General features: G+C 36.6%; 1 protein-coding gene across 1 annotated transcript in view; it reads left to right on the forward strand.

The window, feature by feature from the left end:
* IBTK (inhibitor of Bruton tyrosine kinase) overlaps positions 1-25,524 on the forward strand; it is an 83,523-nt gene that overhangs the window by 6,314 nt on the left and 51,685 nt on the right. The window contains 8 exon segments of the mRNA XM_017862208.1: positions 797-1,475; positions 6,924-7,020; positions 9,267-9,391; positions 13,803-13,913; positions 15,468-15,638; positions 20,387-20,504; positions 20,947-21,127; positions 23,857-23,977. Of these exon segments, the coding sequence (XP_017717697.1) occupies positions 1,155-1,475; positions 6,924-7,020; positions 9,267-9,391; positions 13,803-13,913; positions 15,468-15,638; positions 20,387-20,504; positions 20,947-21,127; positions 23,857-23,977 (1,245 nt within the window). The 5' untranslated portion in view covers positions 797-1,154.

Below are 25,524 nucleotides of genomic sequence, written 5' to 3' on the forward strand. Positions count from 1 at the left end.
TGATTATAAAAAAAGAACCTTCTGTGTTTTCATCCAGTGCTTTCGTAGTTTCGTTTTTTTGTTTGCCTTTGAACCATCTAAAATTTATATTGGTATAAGATATAAAGTAAGTACAGTATCTAAAGTTGTTTTTTAAAGATAGCTGTCCAGTTGTTTGAATACCTTTAATTATCATCTCTTCTTATGATGAAGGACCTTTCGGGCAGAAGTAACAATGTTAACACTGTGCCTGTGTACTTAGTAAAAATGGAATAACTGATGAGAGTGTTGGTTATTGTTGTGTTGGTGGTGGTGATATAGTTTTAGGGGGTATAGGTTTGGGATGGGATTCTTAGAAAGATGGTAGATTTAAGCGTATTCAAAGCTTGTTGGGGCATAACTAGTAGAGTGTAAAAATACAGCACAGAAGGAATGAAGGACTGGAAGGAAAGAGAGAAACTCTAGAGTACAACCAATATAGGTTAACTTTAAACATGAGAGTGGAAAAATGGAGTAAGGATGACTGATATAAATACAGGTACCATAAATATGAAAGGTCGATAGATTTAAGAAAAAAATGAATTAACCCGTTTATGCCAGAGGTTGCAAATTTTTTTTGTGAAAAATGAGACCTTGGTGATGACCTTGAGCATTAGGGTATAAATAACTCCCGCAACCTTAGTGTTCCAGTAATGGAGCACTAAGCATAAATGGGTTAAGGGTATCTAAATATGGAGGTAGTTGTGTTCTAAAGTACTCAAGGAGAGCGAGAGACAGATTTTGAATTTTTATTTTCTCTTTTCTCCTTCTCTCATAGGTCACCCTTGCAATTATGGATATTTAAAAGGATCAGACAGTGTGGAGGGGGAGTTCCCCTCCTCACTCCCCCTTGGTGCTTGACTCCAGGAATAATTTATAAACTGGATTTTTTTTTAAATGAAGAACTTGTATTTGATATGAACTTTATAGAGCTATTTATAATTTTTTTGATTTAAGTGCCAAAAACTTGTATAAAGATATATAGTTTTATACTATTGTCATGAGGATTTAAATTATCCCAAAAAAGTCATTTATTCTCGGTAACTCTTCCTCAATAGCACCTTTGTGTCCTCGCTTTTTCATTTTTTAAAATTAGTTTTCACGATTCTGAAGTAAGCAGTATAAAAACAATTAGGATGAATTCACCCATGCCTGACTGCACATCAAAGTGTCGATCCCTGAAGCATGCTTTGGACGTCCTTTCTGTGGTAACAAAGGGGAGCGAAAACCAGATTAAGGCCTTTCTCTCCAGTCATTGTTACAATGCTGCAACTATCAAGGATGTTTTTGGCCGGAATGCTCTCCACCTTGTTTCCTCCTGTGGAAAGAAAGGAGTGTTAGATTGGCTTATTCAGAAAGGAGTGGATCTGTTGGTGAAAGACAAAGAGTCTGGATGGACAGCATTGCACAGAAGCATTTTTTATGGACATATTGATTGTGTTTGGTCTCTCTTGAAGGTAAGTCTCATTTGTTTATTTTAAACATATTTAGTCTGGAATATGTTTTTCTTAATCATTTTCATGCCTCCTACATGCTTTTTGGAAAAGATTTGCATTTTTTCTTACTTGTTTGCTATCTCTTACTACTGTAACTGATCTTTGGAATTAAAACTCCATATATCCTTTTACTTAACTTTTTTATGATGTAAAAATTTTAAACATTTATCAAAGCTTACTATATATAATGAACTGTTGGCCAGTTTTATGTTATTTGTACATCTCATATCATTTTGAACTAAATTCTATGCGTCATTTGATGAGTATTATACATTATTAAAGGAAGTGCTTTACATTAAATAAGCAAAATTTATTTGAGCAAAGAATGATTTACGAATCAGGCAGCGTTCAGAACGAGAAGAGGCTCAGGGAGCTGTGCTGCAGCCTGAGCAATGAGCTTTTATAGGCCGATGAAGAAGAAAGACAAAGAAAATGTATTTAATTGGTTAGATTGGAAAGACCCTAGTTAGAGAGGTTAGTTGGTGGTTTCTGTTTAGTAAAGACTCTAGTTTCATTTTACTGTTTACTGGTTTTCTATTTACTTACAGATGGACTTAAAGTGCTAGAGCTGCCCCAGTCTAATGGCATCCCATTTTATATTTTTGTAACAATATCTTTTAGTATTTTAAAATGGTTTATTCTTAAATAACTATATTATTAACTTTAAAAGGGCACTAGTTGTTGAACATTATTTAGGAATTGTGTTTTTGAGTAGTATGTTTCATTTCTTGTTTAGTTAGCATAGGGTGTTTGTAAGTACTGAAGAAACTGATGAGGCCAGGTGTGGTGGCTCATGCTGTAATCCTAGCACTTTGGGAGGCTGAGGTGGGCCAATCACTTGAGGTTATGAGTTCGAGACAAGCCTGGCCAACATAGTAAAACCCTATCTCTACTAAAATTACAAAAATTAGCCAGTTGTAGTGGCGTGTGCTTATAGTCTTAGCTACTTGGGAGGCTGAGGCATGAGAATCAGTTGAGCCCAGCAGGCAGAGGTTACTATTTGCCAAGATTGTGTCACTGCACTCCAGCCTAGGCGACCGAGTGAGACTGTCTCAAAAAGAGAAATTGATAGCCAGGCAAGGTGACTCACACCTGTAATCCCAGCACTCTGGGAGGCCAAGGCGGGTGGATCACCTGAGGTCAAAAGTTCAAGACCATCCTGGCCAACATGGTGAAGCCCTGTCTCTTCTAAAAATACAAACATTATTAGCTGGGTGTGGTGGCACATCCTGTAATCCTAGCTACTTGGGAGGCTGAGGCAGGAGAATCACTTAAACCTGGGAGGTGGCGGTTGCTTTGAGCTGAGATCGCACCACTACACTTCAGCCTGGGCGTCTGAGCAAGACTCCATCTCAAAACTAAAAAACAAAGAAAAAACACTAATCTTTAAAATTGCTTAATTTATTTAAAATTTTCTTTATAGTAGATTAGGTGTGTTGTACTGACTAGGCAAATAATGAAGTATTTTGAGATACACTCCAATGTCATTTCACTAATGAATGCAAATTAGAAACTCACTGTCAGAAGTCATGAGTTTTAAATTTAACAATTTTTTTTTTTTTTTTTTTTTTGAGACGGAGTCCTGCTTTGTCACCCAGGCTGGAGTGCAGTGGTGTGATCTCAGCTCACTGCAACCTCCACCTCCCAGGTTCAAGTGATTCTCTTGCCTGAGCCTTCCCAGGACCTGGGATTACAGGCACGTGCCACCATGTCCACCTTATTTTTGTATTTTTAGTAGAGACAGGGTTTCCCCATGTTGGCCAGGCTGGTCTTGAATTCCTGATCTCAAGTGATTCACCTGCCTCGGCCTCCCAAAGTGCAGGATTACAGGCGTGAGCTACCGTGTCCAGCCTTAAATATTAACAATTTTTTTGTATAGGGATTTTGTCATGTTTGCGGAGGACCTGGAAAAGAAAAAAACAGTTCTGGTCCTTAAGGAATTTCTGGTCAAATTCAGAAGCTTATCTTCAGTGTCTTCATTTAATTTTGACTTAAAAAATATTTCTATAGTGGCTTTTATGTAGTAACATTTACTGATCAGAATAATTTTTAATTATATACTAATAGTAAAATATTCTTTTTTGGAGTTAAACTCCCTACTGATCTACTACTACTACTGCTACTACTGCTACTGCTACTTCTTACTGAATCATTGTGGGCACATTATTAAATCTTGAACTTCAGTTTTATCTATAAAAAGAGAATAAGAATAGCACTTTCCTTATTTTTTTTCCCCCCAGGGACTATCCATGAAGAAAAGCATTTTTAAGTTTGTTAATGGTAGAGCTGATTCCTCTTATATCTGAAACCTTGGGGTATCTGTTTAATTTCTGTATTGTCATTATAGGGAAACCTAGGTTAGTAAGAGTTAAAGCATCTGTCAGCTCCATTCTTACCCTTTTCCAACTGTAAAACCTTGGGTTTTTTTCTCAGTTTCTGCTGGAAAGTTGGATGACTGCCTACTCTGTTGAGCTTGAGAAGGTCCCTGGGTTTGGTTTCCTGCCATCCTAGGGGTTGCCAGTTAGGTGTTAGCATTTAGGGCTACGGTTTGAAGTAGTTATGGTATGTACTGAATTTTGGTCCTTTCCTCCTTGTGGGATTTTATTGCCCCATTGAAATCCTCAATCACTCTAACCACCTTGGCTAATAGAAGCCAGGAAATTGTGCCTTTGCCACCTTGCCCTTAGCTTGACTGTCTTATTGGCATCAGAGCCCTGCTGATCAGTGATAGATATGTAATAGTGGATGTATTCTACTGATGGTTTTCCCCTAAATCCTGTATTGACCCTTCAGCATTCTCATGTTGGTAGGCTGTCTGCTTTTGTTCAGCATATTTTTTTCCTTTGACCTTTCAACACTTCTTTAATTGGAAGGGGTGCAGTGATAGGTGTCTTCGTGTCAGTTCCATCTCTGATGCCAGCTGTAGCACTTCAGGTATTATGGATTATCAGGAAGAAACCACACACATTTTAAGTGAATTTGCATTTGATAAAACTTTACAGCTATAACATTTCTAAATTGCACAGTAAATTGTCAGTTTCTTATTGCCAAAGATATAAAACCTTAGCAGAAACTTGTTGCCTACAAAAAGCTGGAATGGAGACAGATGATCTCATGCAGGTTTTTTGGGGCTTCTTGATTCCATGACAGGATGCATGACTGGTAAAGACTGTTTATGCTTGTGGAGTTCTGCTGTATCTGTTGTTGCTAAACCATTGCTCTTTTATACTGGTGGTTTACTTACTATGCTGGAAGAACTTGCTTTAATGTTTCCCATTGGTAAATAGAAGACTTAACAGAATCATAGGTTATATGCATTAAATAATATACCGTCTGTGAGGTATTTGCAAGAAATATTTTTTGAATGCCTGATATGTGCCAGACAGTAATCTAGGTGCTAGGGATACTGCAGTGAACAAAACAGAATCCCTTCTTTAAGTTTTTATTCTCCTAGGGGGAGATAAACCAAAACCAAGTAATTAAATTAATGAACAATGGCCAAGCACAGTGGCTCACACCCATAATTCCAGCACTTTTAGAGGCCGAGGCGGGCAGATCACCTGAGGTCAGGAGTTTGAGACCAGCCTGGGCAACATGGCAAAACCTAATCTCTACTAAAAATAATAAAAGTAGCTGGGCGTGGTGGCACATACCTGTAATCCCAGCTACTGGGAAGGCTGAGGCAGGAGAATTGCTTGAACCCAGGAGATGGAGGTTGCAGTGAGCCGAGATCACACCACTGCACTTCAGCCTGGGCAACAGAACTAGACTCCGTCTCAAAAACAAAAAACAAAAAAAAATTAATGAACAAATAGGAAAATGCTTGATAAATATTGATGTATTAGAGTTATTTTTGCATGCAATTGGAACCAACTATGGTAACATAAACAAAAGATATTGAAGGGATATCAGATACCTCACAGAATAAACAGGTCATAAAGAATTAACTGTCAAATTATAAATAACAAAAAATTCCTCAAACTAAAATAGAATAAGTATAAGCTAAATATAATAAACTGATTTGAAATTTTATGTCTCTCCTTTCCCAGATAGTTTTTTTTTGTTGTTTTTTTGAGATCAAGTTTTGCTCTTGTTGCCCACGCTGGAGTGCAATGGTGCGATCTTGGCTCACTGCAACCTCTGTGTCCTGGGTTCAAGTGATTCTCATGCCTCAGCCTCCCAAGTAGCTGGGATTATAGGCATGCACCACCGCACTTGGCTAATTTTTGTATTTTTACTAGAGATGGGGTTTCACCATGTTGGCCAGGCTAATGTTGAACTCCTGACCTCAGACAATCTGCCCACCTCCCAAAGTGCTAGGGTTATAGTCATGAGCCACCGCACCCGGGAGAGTATGGCTCCTCAAACGCGAAAAGAGTTAAATGTTTATGTTCACATGTATTCCCACACAGACACAAACCCAGAGCTAGGGACTTGTAGGGACAGTGCTTTTATGGGGTATTAAAGGATATCAGACCTGCTTTACCATCAAAAATGTTCACATGGCTGGGAGCGGTGGCTCACACCTGTAATCCCAGCACTTTAGGAGGCTGAGGCGGGCTGATCACGAGGTCAGGAGTTTGAGGCCAGCCTGGCCAACATGGTAAAACCCCATCTCTACTAAAAATACAAAATTTAGCTGGGTGTGGTGGCGGGCACCTGTAATCCCAGCTACTTGGGAGGCTGAGTCAGGAGAATCGTTTGAACCCGGGAGGCGGAGGTTGCAGTGAGCTGAGATCGTGCCATTACAATCCAGCCTGGGTGACAAGGTGGGACTCCGTCGCAAAAAAAAAAAGTTCACTTGTAGTTAATTTTTATTTAAAGTGTTAATTTTGTATTTCTTCACATGTTCTGGTCCTTCCTTATTCTAGCAAGAGTTGGATATGTGATTTTTCTTAATTATTCTCTGCAGTATGTGAGAGAAAAATGTGTGTGAATATGAGAGATAATTGTTATTAAATTTTTTTTTTCAGTGTATTTATGAGATTGATTATCTGACTTTTTGGTATATAAGAATAGGAAGACGGCCAGGCGTGGTGGCTCACACCTGTAATCCCAGCACTCTGGGAGGCCAAGGCAGGTGGATCACCTGAGGTCAGAAGGTTGAGACCATCCTGACCAACATGGAGAAACCCCATCTCTACTAAAAATACAAAATTAGACGGGCATGGTGGCGGATACCTGTAATCCCAGCTACTTGGGAGGCTGAGGCAGGAGAATCGCTCGAACCTGGGAGGTGGAGGTTGCGGTGAGCCAAGATCGTGCCATTGCACCACTCCAGCCTGGGCAACAAGAGCGAAACTCTTTCTCAAAAAAAAAAAAAAAAAAAAAAAAAAAAAAAAAGGTTACTGATTATAGGTAATTGATTACATGTATATATTTATGTATTTTTTTGTTTGTTTGTTTTAGCATGGTGTTAGTCTGTATATTCAAGATAAAGAAGGCTTGTCAGCTTTGGATCTTGTAATGAAGGATAGACCAAGTCATGTAGTATTCAAGAATACTGGTAAGAAAATTTCACAAATGGGTTGGGCGCTGTGGCTCACACCTGTAATCCTGGCAATTTGGTAGGCTGAGGTAGGTGGACCACTTGAGGTCAGGAGTTCGAGAATACTGGTAAGAAAATTTCACAAATGGGCTGGGCGCTGTGGCTCACACCTGTAATCCCAGTAGTTTGGTAGGCCGAGGCAGGCGGATCACTTGAGGTCAGGAGTTCGAGCCTGACCAACATGGTACAACCCCGTCTCTACTAAAACTACAAAAATTAGCCAGGCGTGGTGGCAGGTAATCCAAGCTACTTGAGAGGCTGAGAGGCAGGAAGAATCGCTTGAACCAGCGAGTTGAGATCTCGCCACTGCACTCCAGCCTGGATGATAGAGCTAGACTTCGTCTCAAAAAAAAAAAAAAAAAAAATTCACAAATGTATTCCATTAAGGTGCAGCTTAGCTTAGAAAATTTTAATGAAATTTTATTCTTCTTAAAGTAGTCGGGAAATTTATTTGTGTGTGGATATCTGCAAAGAAATTTTACTTTGATATATGCTGGATGTTTTTTGTTTGATATTCAGAACACTTATTTTGCATTTTAAAATTTCAATCCATATTTATGTCTATAAAAGTATAATCTAAAATGGGAGGACTGTTATAATTGTAACTACTGTAAAGTAATTGATATATATCCAGAAAGTAACATCAGCATTGAGGTAGAAGGAAAAAGGAATGGAAATTGTTCTTTTTGTTGTTGTTAAGGTAGGGTCTCTGGAAATTATCATTATTTTTGTGGTTGTTGTTGAGATAGGGTCTCGCTTTGTCAGTCAGGCTGGAGTGCAGTGGCATGAACACGGCTTATTGCAGCTTCAGCCTTCTGAGCTTAAGCGATCCTCTCGCTTCAGCCCTCCAAGTAGCTGGGAATACAGACCCATGCCACCATGCTCAGTTAATTTTTTTTTTTTTTTGGAGATAGAGTTTCACTCTTGTTGCACAGGCTGGAGTGCAATGGTGCGATCTTGGCTCGCTACAACCTCTACCTCCCAGGTTCAAGCTGAGAGATTCTCCTCTCTCAGCCTCCCGAGTAGCTGGGATTACAGGCATGCGCCACCACAGCCGGCTAATTTTGTATTTTTAGTAGAGATGCAGTTTCTTCATGTTGGTCAAGTTGGTCTCGAACTCCTGACCTCAGGTGATCTGTCTGCCTTGGCCTCCCAAAGTGCTGGGATTACAGGCATGAGCCACTGCATGCGGCCAATTTTTATATTTTTTTTATAGAGATGAGGTTTTGCCATGTTGACCAGAGTGATCTGTAACTCCTGGACTCAAGTGATCCTCCTGCCTCGGCCTCTCAAAGTGCTGGGATTACAGGCGTAAACCACCGTGCCCAGCCCCAATTATTCTTTTATTCACACATTCTCAGATTCACTTATCCCTCCAGTTTATTTGCACTTTGAGATTTGGAAGTGGGAATTGGCAGAAAAGAAAAGATTTAACTGGGGCAGTGTATAGTTTGCATTTAACTAGTGAGGAAGCTGAGTAAGGACACATTCTGTATTTTCATTTCTACCCTGGATACTGTGTTGCAGGTAACAGTGATAATTCCATTCTAGGACTTTATTCATCTTCTAAAATAAAAATGAAGATATATATCATGAACTTAGCTGTGATTTCTATTCCAGTTTAATGGGCTTTACCCTAATCACTAATTTGATTTTGTGTCTATGAAAAACAAAGTATTGAAAATTAGTGTTGCTGTACAAACAGTAAAACCACATTTGCTACATTTAGAACCTTTGTATGGATTTATAATATTTTACATTTGATATAGTCTATATATTATTTTCATGGAAACTAAGCAGATATGACCGGTAGTATTTTACTCATTTGGCAGTTAAACTTTAGCTGCTAAAGAAACAAGGAACAGCCTGGGCAGAGTGGCTCATGCCTATAATTCTAGCACTTTGGGGGGCTGAGGTGGGAGGATCACTTGAGCCCGGGAAGTGAAGACCAGCCTGGGCAACATAGTGAGACCTTGTCTCAATTGTTTAAAAAAAAAGAAAAGAAGCAAGGAACAAATGTTTGATTGCTTGCATTGAGACAGGTCTGTACTATGATTTGGATTTTCTATTTCTAGAATTACCTAATATCATATTAATAGATTCCTTCACAAAAGAGTGTTGGCATCTTTCAAATATTGTAGTTAAATTAGTTCTTAAATTTGTTTTAAAATATAAAAAAGTATAAAAACTAATTTTTATTTTAGATCCTACAGATGTTTATACTTGGGGCGATAATACAAATTTTACCCTGGGTCATGGAAGCCAGAATAGCAAACATCATCCAGAGTTGGTGGATCTGTTCTCCAGGAGTGGGATTTATATCAAGCAGGTATTTTGAAGTACAATCTGCGTACTTTTAGAGATGAGAAAGAACTTTTGTATTTGATTGTTCAGCTTTTCATGTGAATTACATAACTTTGTTTAAGGTACAGTAACATTTTAATGATGAAAATGAAATCAATAAATAAACTCTTCCTAATTTTATTTTATGATATTGCTTAGCCTTAACTATATTTAGACTTTGCTAAAATACCCTAAAATATATTTGTGCAATTAGTGTAAGAAATTAGAAAATGTTATACAGATAGTAGTTTAAGAGGGTAGAGCTTCTCTTGATTTTCTAGCTTTTCTATTTAACGAACATTAGAATTCTGTAAACTGTTTCTCAAGTGAATTTGTTGTTGAAGCTCAGTGTTATTTTGATACGTGAACAACAGTTTTTTTTTTTGGTGTCATTAAAACATAAAATAATTTCAATTTAGAAAACAACACACTTCTTGCATTTTTTTTGTAATAAAATAATGTTTTTAGGTTCCAAGCTATTTATCATGAAGAGAATATGTTTAATCTGATGTGAAGTTGGATGACAGCAGTCTGGAAAGGCTATAGAGTTTTTTAACTGACGGTCTGGTAAACTGCCAGTCATTCTGTTTATTTATATTCACACTGACAAGCAATAAATAATTAAATGTCTAAGTCTCAGTTCTCAGATTGGATAGTAGATAGTAGAACTAAAATTTCATCACTTACGGAGACAGATAAGCAATGTTTTGGAAGTGTGGAGTTCAAAAATTTGCCCTCAGGTGCTGTAGGCACGAGTGATGCTTTTTGTGAACCTGAGTTCTTAAATGTAAGTAATTGTAAAATTTTAATAGATACAATTGTAAAGATTTGGTCTGTGGTCTTACATCCTTATAATGCATGATATCTTCTGCTTCCCTAGATACAGCTACTGTTGACAAATCTTTCTGTATAACATTGTGTATACTTGTGTATGTATGTGTATCTCTAGCCCTAGTCTTTCTCTTGAACTTTATTTCAGTCTTACTGTGGGTATTCTTTCAAGATATTTAAATTTAGAATGTCTGAAGTGTTATTTTTGCCACTCCTGAACTACCCTATTCAATTTTTAATGCTATAAATCTCAATTTATAAATCCTGAAGATGATACCTCAGAGCATGTCTATTTAGTTCTTCTCTGTCTCATGAACCTAAGTGCCATGTCCTTTTCAAGCTCTTTTTTTGGACAGTGACAACAGTGTCCTAATTTGACTCTTTGACTCCATTCATTTCCAACACCGATAATATTCTTCTCCAGAATTATTTGTCTTAAAAAAGAGGTAATTATGTCTTTATAGCTAAATCACCTTTAGATAAAGTCCAAACTCTGTGACTTGGAATGTAAGAACTTTTTCAGTCTTCCTAAATTACCATTTCAGCTTATATTTCCTACAACTTCCTAGTTATATTCTTTCTGTATTTTGAAGTTCATAAAACTTCTTTGATCCAGAATATGAACTTGGAGTGTTTTTATCACTATAGTACTGGCTCTTTCTAACTTTCACCTATTATTCATATATGACATATATAACAACACTTAGCTTATATCCTGAGATTGAATTCTTAGACAGTTTTTAGAGCTACTTTGACAACATATCCCTAGTTTGCCCAGGACAATTCTGATTTATGATTATTTTCCTAGTGTAATTGTTAGTATCCTCTTTCATTCTCAAAAATGTTTGCATGATAAACTATATGACCACTATATTTAGGGCTCCATAGAGCACTGTTTTTTAAACTAAAAGTCGCAACCTAATGCATCACAACCACCAATTGAACAAAAAAAGCAATAGAATCCTTAAACTCTAGAGAATATTAAATTTTGAGAGAACAGGAATGAAAGCCAATATAGGAATGAAAAGTGGCTAGAGAAGTAGGGAGTAGAATGGTATCATGAAAGCTAATATTCTGGTGGGTCATCTACATAGACCTGGAAGGAACTTAGGATAATGAAAGGACTTGTGTTGGGCAAGAATCAAGCTTGGTGTCCAAGTCTTTAGTGAATGTGAGGGGGTGAGCAAGATGGTGAGAAATCAGCACAGGGGTAGCAAGTATACAAGCTGCTCACACCTAGTCTAGAGCTTTTTGCAGACATGCTAACCAAAAAATTTTTTTTAATGCTGAGCTTGAGCAGGTCCTGAGACTCCTTAAAATGGTAATCCAACCATTAGCAGCCACTAATGATTGATTGGAATTGTGGCACAAGAAAGACACCTGTTTTTCCTTTTCTGAGGCAGTACATGATATACCTTTATTTCATGAACTGTTACGGAGCAGGGATTTTAAAGACAAGAGTGAAGGAATCATGATGGCATTAGGAAACCAGAGGGTGATTGAAATGTCTGATTCTAAGAAATATGTAGTTTGGAATATTTGAGCATGTTCCATTTGCGAGGGTTGTGAGTGAACTAGTGTACTCAAAGAGAGAGCCACATTTCAGGTAAGGCAAGGCAATGGGTGTATTTTGTGAAGGTATTAAGGATCTAAGGGATTTTATTTACCACAGAATGAGGGTGAAGCAAGCATAGTGGATAGGTTTGAGAGGAAAGAAATCAGTATAAATGTCAGTCAGGGAAGAGAAAGCAAGTATGGGAGTATTAACTGAGTACCAGTTATATAGAGAGCCCCATTAGTTATTGAAAAGGGGCTGATTCTGTATTATACAGTACCAAATGAATTAACTACTGTGAGATAGAGATTATTAATGTTAGTATTATATATTCCAGATAATTAAAGTGAAAATCCATGCTCAGTTCTCATTTAAAAATTCAGGGGTTTTAGACTGGGCGCGTTAGCTCACATCTGTAATCCCAGCACTTTGGGAGGCTGAGGCATGCAGATCACAAGGTCAGGAGATCGAGACCATCCTGGCTAATACAGTGAAACCACATCTCTACCAAAAATACTGAAAATTAGCTGGGTGTGGTGGCGGGCGCCTGTAGTCCCAGCTACTCGGGAGGCTGAGGCAGGAGAATGGCGTGAACCCGGGAGGCAGAGATCGCAGTGAGCCGAGATTGCGCCACTGCACTCCAGCCTGGGTGACAGAGTGAGACTGTCTCAAAAAAAAAAAAAAAAAAAAAAAAAAAAAATTCTGGGATTTTAAAGTTAGATGACTTAAAACTGTCTAGTATTGTAACTGTTGTTTAGTAGTAGAAGCCAGCAATTGTAGGATGGCATTCTAATATTGAATATAAAATTGAATGAAATGTATTCTTTCTCATTTCATAAAATGAATTTCACTGACAAATTGTAAATTTAAAATACAAATTTGGATTTTATTTTTAAACTTTTTAGGTATTTGTGGTACAGCTAAATCAGATAATAATCTTCTCATTACTTTTTTTTTGCTAGGTATATTGTGCTTACAAAATTCTGAGTGGTCTAGGATATGTGTCAATATTTAGAGCTTGTTTAGCTTATAATTTTTTTGTTTTCCAAATCACCTTGACTTTCTGGAAATGATTTTAGGATTTCTTTATTTCTTACTCATCTTTTTATATCTAAGTTAGAAATATTTGCAGATGTTGTAAGAAATATGAATGCAAACAATTTTCAAAAATGAGAAGATTTAAAAAATATTATTAAGGTAAAGTGAGTATAATGAATATCAGAGCTTGGAAAATAGCAAAATGTGGCCCGGGGTTAGATATGTAAATATATATATATTTAAAACTGCTGATCGTTTCCTGTTATTGTGTTCTGCTGAAGCAGTTCAACTGTTTCAGTATCTTTGTCTTCTGTAGTATGTGAATGGTAAGTCTGTATATCAGGGGCAAGGGAGGGTACTGAGATTGAGGCAGATAAGGAAAAAGAAGTGGGAAAGGAAAGCGAAAAACCTGAAAATAAATATAAAATTATTTATTAAAATAATTATAAATGTATAATATTAAAGATATGTTGATAAAACTAGAGATAAGGAAAGGACATACTGCCCCCCACACCATGTATAAATGGCATTATTGTTTTTTAAAAACACTCTGAAGATGTTTCTGTTATTTTTATTAATACCATATATCACTATTTGGTAATCTTTATGCTTCCTGTTGCACTCTGCTCATTTCTTTCTATTTGATATTTCATGAAATTGGAAAACAACTGGCTACTAATTTTTGGCATTGAAGATTTAAAATTATATTTTCCTTTGGGTAATCTCTTCTGTGGGTAACATGCTTAATTCTTTCTTTGTTCTTTTTTTTATGTCATTGTTTTCAGACATAATTTTAAAACAAAGCATATATATCTTTTATTTTTATTACAGAAAACTTAAAATGTGGAAATTTAAGTCTTATGAATTCCCCTTGTATCCATTATCCTGTTTAAATAATTAACAATATTCTATTTTTTTCATAAAATATATTTTATTCAGAGAAGTTTACTAATATTCTCTTGTTTTCCCTTAGGTGGTGCTTTGTAAATTTCACTCCGTGTTTCTCTCTCAGAAAGGGCAGGTTTATACCTGTGGTCATGGTCCTGGAGGGCGATTAGGACATGGAGATGAACAGACATGCTTGGTAATTGAAATGTCATTACACAGTTTAGGTAACTTTAGAAAAGTGCTGATAAGCTGAAAGATACAGTTAACTAAGTTTTTTTTTTCAACTGTAAGGACGAAATAATACACCAATTGATAATAGATTTAAAAAAGTCTGTTTCCTGGTACATCACGTTCAAATTAAGGGTTTACATACAATGCAAAAGGATTAAAAAAATAATACTTTGGTTATAGCAAATACTGAGTCAGGAGTGTATGTATATAAGCTTTAAAATGTTTCTAGAGTTGAAATAAAAGAAGGCAGACTAGGCCGGGCGCAGTGGCTCATGCCTGTAATCCCAATACTTTAGGAGGCCGAGGCAGGTGGATCACCTGAGGTCGGGAGTTTGAGGCCAGCCTGACCAACATGGAGAACCCCTGTCTCTATTAAAAATACAAAATTAACTGGACATGGTGGCACATGCCTGTAATCCCAGCTACTCGGGAGGCTGAGGCAGGAGAATTGCTTGAACCTGGGAGGCAGAGGTTGTGGTGAGCCGAGATCCCACCATTGCACTCCAGCCTGGGCAACAAGAGCTAAACTCCATCTCAAAACAAACAAACAACAACAATGACAAAAAGAAGGCATACTAATTGTAAAACACTTTTCCTGCAGTAGTTCTGGTTTTTGTTTTTAACTTCTCATTAAGATTTCTGTGGTGTAAAAACTGAGCCAGTATTTTCATTATATAGTCACAAAATTGATATTTATGCTACTGAAACTTAGTGCTAATTAGAAGAGACCTAGTACATTACGTATCAGAAAATTGGTTCACTAGGTTATTTGAATATTTTTTTTATGTGGGGACTTCTGGTATACTTATCTATTAAATGGTGCTTTAAAAAAGGGGAAAGCTATAATGATAATAGCTTCGATTTTTGAGGGTTTATTTTGTTCTAAGTATTGTTTGTGCTTTTCATATGTAATTATTACCTAAGCCTCACAACAGCCCTGTGAGGCACAAGTATTGTCTTCATTTTATGCATGATGATGATACTAGTAATAGAAATCATTTATTGACTGAATACTGTTTTCAGATGAAGAAAATGAGGAACAGAGAGGTTAAGACAGTTGGTTGAGATCAAATAGGTAGTGACAGAAGTAAGATTTGAACCCAGGACATTTAAATGACTCCAAAGGAATATGATACTATATGATTGGTTACTCCCTGAAGGGAAGCATTGATTCTGTATTTTTGTTTTTTTCAATGTACCAGTGTATACTTTGATGAGTTCTCTTTATTCATACCAAACAAATATGCACTTGGTGTATGGTAAAGGCTCAAAAATCATTTGTTGAATTGAATTATTTCACTGAAATGTCTTACTGGGCTTTTGTATTTTGCTGATAAACTTACAACCATATCCTTTTAACTCATCTACTCTTTGCTAAATGTAGAATTTACCTGTGATAGGTACAGCCATGTATCAGTCGTGTCATTTCATGTCATTTTAGATGTAGCATCATACAATTCTACTTGCATATCTGTATAAATGGTTACTGTAGTGTACTAAAGTTCATTTTATTTTGTAGGTCCCTCGGCTTGTGGAAGGATTGAATGGTCATAGTTGTTCCCAAGTGGCAGCTGCTGAGGATCATACTGTTGTGTTAACTGAAGATGGATGTGTTTATACATTTGGTCTAAACATTTTTCATCAATTGGGAATTATTCCTCCACCTTCCAGTTGTAATGTACCCAGACAGGTAAGCTTTACTCGTTTAAATAATAAGCTTTTACATTTGCAATAAAACCTGTATGGACAAAAAAATGTAGGTTATTGACAGAGCAACTTATTTTATTTCTGTTATTTAACTTTATCTTCAGTGGTATATATTGTCTTTATTATTTGTTATTGTTATTATTATTATTTTGTTTGAGACAGAGTCTTGCTCTGTTGCCCAGGCTGGAGTACAGTGGCACAATCTTGGCTGACTGCAACCTCTGCCCCTCGGGTTCAAGCGATTGTCTTGCCTCAGCCTTCTGAGTAGCTGAGATTACAGGCACACACCACCGTGCCTGGCTAATTTTTATTTTATTTTTTTGTGTTTTTAGTAGAGACAGGGTTTTGTCATGTTGACCAGGCTGGTCTCAAACTCCTGACCTCAGGTGATCTGTCCACCTCAGCCTCCCAAAGTGCTGGGATTACAGGCGTGAGCCACCGCACCCAGCCTGTTGTCTTTATTTTTAACAGGAGAAATTAAGCATAATACGTATTAGCATTTGTTTGGAGGAAGAAAGAAAGCACTTGGGAAATTCTGCACTTGGGAGATTAGCCACCAAACTGCATCTTTTAAGTATTCATAAGCAAAGGGAGGTCCAGATATTTTGGGTTTGAAACTTAAACACTTTTAGGCCCTCCTTAAGAAAAAATATGAAATTTATCAATACCAAATGGGTTCATGCAAGTGAGGAACCCAGAGACTTAAGTTTTATTTGCTTCATTAAATCTGCCTCTGCACAGATATCACATGTGACAAGTTGATGTTAGGGGACATGGGTTCAAAAACCAGTATTCTTTATTCTACTGTTTTACTCCCATGTGCACAGCCATCTCCAGAAGGTGCCCAGTAGTGCACAGGACAATCTCACGACAAAAAAATCGTCTAGCCCCAAATGTCAATAATGCCACTGTTGAGAGACCGTGGAAATATCTAATTTAAAAGTACTGTTTTCTATTAAGAATGAAACTGGCTGTTTTGCATATTGCTTGTTAGAAAAAGAAAAATAGCTAAAAGTTTAATAGTTTGATTCTTATACCATGCCAATTTTCTGTATGTTAAAACTGCTGACTGAAAGTGGCTGCGTCACAATGTTTTGTGTTCCAAGAAGGATTCAGGTCTTAGTACGAGTGCTGAGATCTATTAGTGACAGCTNCACCATGTATAAATGGCATTATTGTTTTTTAAAAACACTCTGAAGATGTTTCTGTTATTTTATTAATACCATATATCACTATTTGGTAATCTTTATGCTTCCTGTTGCACTCTGCTCATTTCTTTCTATTTGATATTTCATGAAATTGGAAAACAACTGGCTACTAATTTTGGCATTGAAGATTTAAAATTATATTTTCCTTTGGGTAATCTCTTCTGTGGGTAACATGCTTAATTCTTTCTTTGTTCTTTTTTTTATGTCATTGTTTTCAGACATAATTTTAAAACAAAGCATATATATCTTTTATTTTATTACAGAAAACTTAAAATGTGGAAATTTAAGTCTTATGAATTCCCCTTGTATCCATTATCCTGTTTAAATAATTAACAATATTCTATTTTTTTCATAAAATATATTTTATTCAGAGAAGTTTACTAATATTCTCTTGTTTTCCCTTAGGTGGTGCTTTGTAAATTTCACTCCGTGTTTCTCTCTCAGAAAGGGCAGGTTTATACCTGTGGTCATGGTCCTGGAGGGCGATTAGGACATGGAGATGAACAGACATGCTTGGTAATTGAAATGTCATTACACAGTTTAGGTAACTTTAGAAAAGTGCTGATAAGCTGAAAGATACAGTTAACTAAGTTTTTTTTTTCAACTGTAAGGACGAAATAATACACCAATTGATAATAGATTTAAAAAAGTCTGTTTCCTGGTACATCACGTTCAAATTAAGGGTTTACATACAATGCAAAAGGATTAAAAAAATAATACTTTGGTTATAGCAAATACTGAGTCAGGAGTGTATGTATATAAGCTTTAAAATGTTTCTAGAGTTGAAATAAAAGAAGGCAGACTAGGCCGGGCGCAGTGGCTCATGCCTGTAATCCCAATACTTTAGGAGGCCGAGGCAGGTGGATCACCTGAGGTCGGGAGTTTGAGGCCAGCCTGACCAACATGGAGAACCCCTGTCTCTATTAAAATACAAAATTAACTGGACATGGTGGCACATGCCTGTAATCCCAGCTACTCGGGAGGCTGAGGCAGGAGAATTGCTTGAACCTGGGAGGCAGAGGTTGTGGTGAGCCGAGATCCCACCATTGCACTCCAGCCTGGGCAACAAGAGCTAAACTCCATCTCAAAACAAACAAACAACAACAATGACAAAAGAAGGCATACTAATTGTAAAACACTTTTCCTGCAGTAGTTCTGGTTTTGTTTTAACTTCTCATTAAGATTTCTGTGGTGTAAAACTGAGCCAGTATTTTCATTATATAGTCACAAAATTGATATTTATGCTACTGAAACTTAGTGCTAATTAGAAGAGACCTAGTACATTACGTATCAGAAAATTGGTTCACTAGGTTATTTGAATATTTTTTTTATGTGGGGACTTCTGGTATACTTATCTATTAAATGGTGCTTTAAAAAAGGGGAAAGCTATAATGATAATAGCTTCGATTTTGAGGGTTTATTTTGTTCTAAGTATTGTTTGTGCTTTTCATATGTAATTATTACCTAAGCCTCACAACAGCCCTGTGAGGCACAAGTATTGTCTTCATTTTATGCATGATGATGATACTAGTAATAGAAATCATTTATTGACTGAATACTGTTTTCAGATGAAGAAAATGAGGAACAGAGAGGTTAAGACAGTTGGTTGAGATCAAATAGGTAGTGACAGAAGTAAGATTTGAACCCAGGACATTTAAATGACTCCAAAGGAATATGATACTATATGATTGGTTACTCCCTGAAGGGAAGCATTGATTCTGTATTTTGTTTTTTTCAATGTACCAGTGTATACTTTGATGAGTTCTCTTTATTCATACCAAACAAATATGCACTTGGTGTATGGTAAAGGCTCAAAATCATTTGTTGAATTGAATTATTTCACTGAAATGTCTTACTGGGCTTTTGTATTTTGCTGATAAACTTACAACCATATCCTTTTAACTCATCTACTCTTTGCTAAATGTAGAATTTACCTGTGATAGGTACAGCCATGTATCAGTCGTGTCATTTCATGTCATTTTAGATGTAGCATCATACAATTCTACTTGCATATCTGTATAAATGGTTACTGTAGTGTACTAAAGTTCATTTTATTTTGTAGGTCCCTCGGCTTGTGGAAGGATTGAATGGTCATAGTTGTTCCCAAGTGGCAGCTGCTGAGGATCATACTGTTGTGTTAACTGAAGATGGATGTGTTTATACATTTGGTCTAAACATTTTCATCAATTGGGAATTATTCCTCCACCTTCCAGTTGTAATGTACCCAGACAGGTAAGCTTTACTCGTTTAAATAATAAGCTTTTACATTTGCAATAAAACCTGTATGGACAAAAAAATGTAGGTTATTGACAGAGCAACTTATTTTATTTCTGTTATTTAACTTTATCTTCAGTGGTATATATTGTCTTTATTATTTGTTATTGTTATTATTATTATTTTGTTTGAGACAGAGTCTTGCTCTGTTGCCCAGGCTGGAGTACAGTGGCACAATCTTGGCTGACTGCAACCTCTGCCCCTCGGGTTCAAGCGATTGTCTTGCCTCAGCCTTCTGAGTAGCTGAGATTACAGGCACACACCACCGTGCCTGGCTAATTTTATTTTATTTTTTTGTGTTTTAGTAGAGACAGGGTTTTGTCATGTTGACCAGGCTGGTCTCAAACTCCTGACCTCAGGTGATCTGTCCACCTCAGCCTCCCAAAGTGCTGGGATTACAGGCGTGAGCCACCGCACCCAGCCTGTTGTCTTTATTTTAACAGGAGAAATTAAGCATAATACGTATTAGCATTTGTTTGGAGGAAGAAAGAAAGCACTTGGGAAATTCTGCACTTGGGAGATTAGCCACCAAACTGCATCTTTTAAGTATTCATAAGCAAAGGGAGGTCCAGATATTTTGGGTTTGAAACTTAAACACTTTTAGGCCCTCCTTAAGAAAAAATATGAAATTTATCAATACCAAATGGGTTCATGCAAGTGAGGAACCCAGAGACTTAAGTTTTATTTGCTTCATTAAATCTGCCTCTGCACAGATATCACATGTGACAAGTTGATGTTAGGGGACATGGGTTCAAAACCAGTATTCTTTATTCTACTGTTTTACTCCCATGTGCACAGCCATCTCCAGAAGGTGCCCAGTAGTGCACAGGACAATCTCACGACAAAAAAATCGTCTAGCCCCAAATGTCAATAATGCCACTGTTGAGAGACCGTGGAAATATCTAATTTAAAAGTACTGTTTTCTATTAAGAATGAAACTGGCTGTTTTGCATATTGCTTGTTAGAAAAGAAAATAGCTAAAAGTTTAATAGTTTGATTCTTATACCATGCCAATTTTCTGTATGTTAAAACTGCTGACTGAAAGTGGCTGCGTCACAATGTTTTGTGTTCCAAGAAGGATTCAGGTCTTAGTACGAGTGCTGAGATCTATTAGTGACAGCTGCCATTTGCACGTGAGGGGGCCACTAACAGCAAGTATACCATATATTTGCTGGTCTGCTGGATCTTTAAAAAATTGTAGTAGGTCATAGATACATAGTAAATTGCAGTTTTATTTGTCTTTGAATAGATACAGGCAAAATATCTGAAAGGAAGGACAATCATTGGCGTTGCAGCAGGCAGGTTTCATACAGTCCTATGGACTAAAGAAGCTGTTTACACTATGGGACTAAATGGTGGACAACTGGGTAAGAAATCCTTGATGACAATATCTGGAAATTAAATTGGACTCTTTAAAAAATTATCTTTTCTTTTTAATTTTTATTGATTAGAATGGGATTTTGAGTGACTTTTTTTGTTTGTTTGAGACAAAGTCTCACTCTGTCATTCCAGCTGGAGTTCAGGGTGCCATCACGGCTCACTGAAGCCTTGGCCTCCTGGGCTCAAACTATCCTCCCATCTCAGCCTCTCAAGTAGCTGGGACCACAGGCCCTTACCACCATGCTGGACTATTTTTTTGTAGAGATGGGGTTTCACCATGTTGCACAGGCTGGTCTCAAGCCCCAGGGCTCAAGCGATCTGCCTACCTTGGCCTCCCAAAGTGCTGAGATTATAGTCATGAGACGCTGCGCTTGGCCAAATAGCTTAAAAGAGCTATTTTGTGATTTGCTTATTTGTATCATTTTTTAGGTTGTTTGCTAGATCCCAGTGGAGAAAAGTGTGTAACTACTCCTCGTCAGGTCTCTGCCCTTCACCATAAAGACATCGCTCTGTCTTTGGTTGCTGCAAGTGATGGAGCTACAGTCTGTGTTACCACAAGGGGAGATATTTACTTACTTGCAGACTATCAGTGTAAGAAGATGGCTTCTAAGTATGTGTATTTCTGTGAAAGAAACATAACTTTAATAGTAATTCAACTCTTCCAGCAAATATCTGAGTGTCAGCTTTAGGCTATGTTCTGTAAATGTCAAATGGAAAATATTGAATGAGGAGAAACATCAGGAATTTTGTCTTTGATTTTGTCTTTTGGCATGGATCTAGTGAATATATATAAAATTTCTATGTAAGTTGTAAAGTAGTATTTCTGAATTATGTTTAATATGTAGTTAAATATGAGATATATGTTTTTTCTTTTTTTATGCTTTCAGTGCACAGAAATATATTAATCTTAATTCTTGATTTGTGACATTCTTATTGGTTTCTCTATAGCCTTTTTTACATTATACATGTATTTGTCTTTAAAATATAATCATATGTCATGAGCCCTCTAACCAGACTCAGTGTTTATAACTGATAAGTATATATGTATTTAAAAAATGTTATAATAGAATGCAGTGAAGTAGCAGTTGGTTGACAAGTCAAAGCAGAGAATCATAAAGTGTTTTTTTTTCTTTTTAATTGAGACAAGTTCTCGCTGTGTGGCCCAGGCTAGTCTTGAACTCCTGGGTTCAAGCATCCCTCCTGCCTCAGCCTCCCAAAGTGCTGGGATTATAGGTGTGAGCCACTGCTTCCGGCCTTATAAAGTTTTAAGTATGGGTGGGTGCACCAACTGGAATTCCCTGTCTTTTCATATAAACCATACTCATAATGTGTCACCTGTCATTTCATTTTGAATGATTTAAGGAGCCAGTGCTTAAAAACAATTGTGAAGTAATGTAAGTGCAGAATTCTACATTTTTAATACATTTTGAATCTTTTATAATTGATGATTTATTGACAGTTTTTTGCTGTGCATATTTATTGTGTCATTCCAAAGTATTCAAATTTTATAGACAGGTTTCAGACTAATATTTTACCATTTATATAGTGTTTTACTATGAGAAATTCATTATAAATATATACATTATTAGTTTAAATACAAGTACTGAAATAGGTCTTCGTGCAAATATAGATGATTCTTGGAAGTGGACAGCTCAACTAGTGGAAGCAGTTGTGTACAGGAATTCTAGAGAATAGCTGTCTAACTTTTAAAACAATTAGGGATTTAAATTTAAATGCAACAAAATGCTTTTGATAATGTAAAACAGATACCATCCATGAAGGTACTCATGAACAGAACAGAAAATGTCTATCAGTTTGTAAAAACTTACCTTCTTTGTATTACAGTTTCTTTTTTTTGAGACATTGTCTTGCTCTGTTGCCCAGGCTGGAGTATAGTGATGCGATCTCCGCTCACTGTAACCTCCACCTTGCAGGTTCAAGCGATTCTCCTGCCTCAGCCTCCCAATTAGCTGGGATTACAGGCACCTGCCGCCATGCCCAGCAAATTTTTTTGTGTTTTTAGTAGAGATGGAGTTTCGCCATTTTGGCCAGGTTGGTCTCAAACTCCTGACCTTACATGATTCGTCCACCTTGGCCTCCCAAAATGCTGAGATTACAGGTGTGAGCCACTGTAAACTCCTGACCTTAACATGATCGTCCACCTGGCCTCCCAAAAATGCTGAGATTACAGGTGTGAGCCACTGTACCTGGCAGAAAGTTACTTTTGACTTCAATTTTAGGTTATATTTCAGTTATAGAAACATGAAAATGTGAATATGTTTCTTAAAACTGTCTAAATAGATTTTTTCCTGAGTTTGAGGTGATATGTAAGATATTAAGTTGTATTTTTAGTTAACATTTATAAAACTTGCCTATATAACATTAAATCACATAAATATGTTATATCCAAGTTTACATTAAGGAGATTATTTTGTTACAGATTAAGTTATACAATATAGTAATTTTGAAAAGCTTTTTTTCCTTTAAAAGGGAGAACAGTCATTGGAGTAGCAACAGGCAGAGTTCATATATTGCTATGCACATCAAATGTGCAGATATAATGAAATGTGTAGCTAATGAATGAGTTATTGAATAGCAGTACAGATGACTTTCATGGTAGCTATATCTGTTTAGGATTAGCCATTTTTGAAATTAAGCATTTCTATTTTGAGGTTTAAAATTTGACTTTTAAAATACAGATGCACTTAGGAGCTTATAGCTATACCAGTTATTTGTTTATTATTTATTTATTTTTTAAGGCAGAGTCTCTCTCTTGTCACCCAGGCTGGAGTGCACTGGTGTGATCTCTGCTCACTGCAACCTCTGCCTCCCTGGTTCAAGTGATTCTTCTGCCTCAGCCTCCCGAGTAGCTGGGACTACAGGCGCGCATCACCATGCCTGGCTGATTTTTGTGTCTTAGTAGAGCTCGAGTTTCACCATGTTGGCCAGACTGGTCTCGAACTTCTGGCCTCAAATGATCCACTGGCCTTGGCCTCCCAAAGTGCTGGGATTATAGGCGTGAGTCACTGCACCCAGCCCATACCACTTGTTTAAACTCCAGAGTGAATGTTTGAATTAGCAAGTGGAACTTCAGGCGTTTAATGTGTGTGTTTGTGTGGGTAAAGGCATTTGAGGGAAAAAGACTTGCCATAGAAAGGAACAGCCACCTTGTAGGATAAATTTACAGAATGGAAGACTAGAGATACCAAAGACCAAATCATTTTACTTCACCTTTCACAATAATTGCCTGTAGATTGTTTGAATAGTAACTTCTTTGAAGTTTAGGCATGTGTGTTTTAGAGAACATATTAATCTAGAATTTTTTTTTTTTTAATCTAGACAATTAAACTTGAAGAAAGTTCTTGTGTCTGGGGGTCATATGGAATACAAGGTTGATCCTGAACATTTGAAAGAAAATGGGGGTCAAATTTGCATTCTTGCAATGGATGGAGCTGGAAGGGTAAGTATATATTGTGTAAAAGTATAATCTTACTCTCAGTTGATAGCTATAGCAGACCTAGTAACATGAAAATGTATTGCTATGTTAGTGACGATTCCTGTTGACTTTGATGATTACTGCTGGGTGCCAAAATAAGTATATTTGAGGCATCCATTACTAATTAGTATGGAGCTGGGATTTAGAGATAGTATGACAGACAACATTTAATCTAATGTTGCACAATACTGATTTGTTAAACTGTAATCAAAAAATTTATTTATTGTGCTTAAAATGAAAGATTTTGATGTTATTTACACTGAATACTGATAAATGATACTGAATTGCATAAATATGAGATATGTAATGTAACTATAAATTTTTTTTTTTTTTTTTTTTTTTTTTTTTTTTTTGAGACAGTCTTGCTCTATTGGCCAGGCTAGAGTGCAGTGTCATGATCTCGGCTCGTTGCAACCTCCACCTCCTGGGTTCAGGCGATCCTCATATCTCAGCCTCCTGAGTAGCAGGGATTACAAGCATGTGCCACCACACCTTTCTAGTTTTTGTATTTTTAGTAGAGACGGGGTTTTGCCATGTTGGCCAGGCTGGTCTCAAACTCCTGACCTCAAGTGGTCTGCCCTCCCCGGCCCCACAGATTACTGGGATTACAGGTGTGAGCCACTGCGCCTGGCCTCACATAACTATTCTTAAAAAAGTAAAGATCAGGCAATATGATACATTTGTTGCATAGTTGGAAATTTTTTTCTCGATTTAATTTTATACAAATGTATGCATTATAATATGTGTATACATTATAACTATCCACATTATATATGAAAGATTTTCGGATCACTAGTGTGTAAGGAATTTCTTATCTCTTAAATGAAAAGTTCTAATTTTAGTTCCTTATGCAAACATATCAGTACATTTCTCTAATATATTTATTAATTTGAAATATTAAAATTATTCTCTGAAATATATGCTTTAATTAATGTTTTATATATTATATAAAATACATCTCTAAATTTTTTTTGAAGGGTGGGAGAGTGGGAGCCATCTCTAAATAATACAGATTTTAAAAATTATATTTAAAAGTATATATTATACACTAATGATACTGAAAAACACACAGTGTGGGTAGAAAAACACAGATAACTTTCTGGTTTTACTTATAAAATTAAAATAATGTTTTCCGAGGTTTATAATGTGCTGTAAAGTTTTACATTTTAGAAATTGAGGAATTAATCATAAAACTCCACCTACTGGGTCGTTATAGGCATACATTGTAGGGATGGAGAATGAAGATGATTTTAATAGTAGTAACTGGGTTTAAATATTAGAGCTCTACATCAGGAAGAATAGCTGTTGGATGGTGGGCGTAATACTTGGGTGATGTGATGCTCTGTGCAGCAAACCACCATGGCACACGTTTACCTATGTAACAAACCTGCACATCCTGCTCATGTTCCCCTGAACTTAAAAGTTGAAGAAAAAAAGGAATTGGAGCTCCAATTTGTACTAGTGGAAGGAAACAAATGGGGTTACATAAAATAGTTGAGTATAAAAACTTA

Source organism: Rhinopithecus bieti, unplaced genomic scaffold (genome assembly GCF_001698545.2).
Source record: "Rhinopithecus bieti isolate Rb0 unplaced genomic scaffold, ASM169854v2 scaffold_62671, whole genome shotgun sequence".
Lineage (NCBI taxonomy): Eukaryota > Metazoa > Chordata > Mammalia > Primates > Cercopithecidae > Rhinopithecus > Rhinopithecus bieti.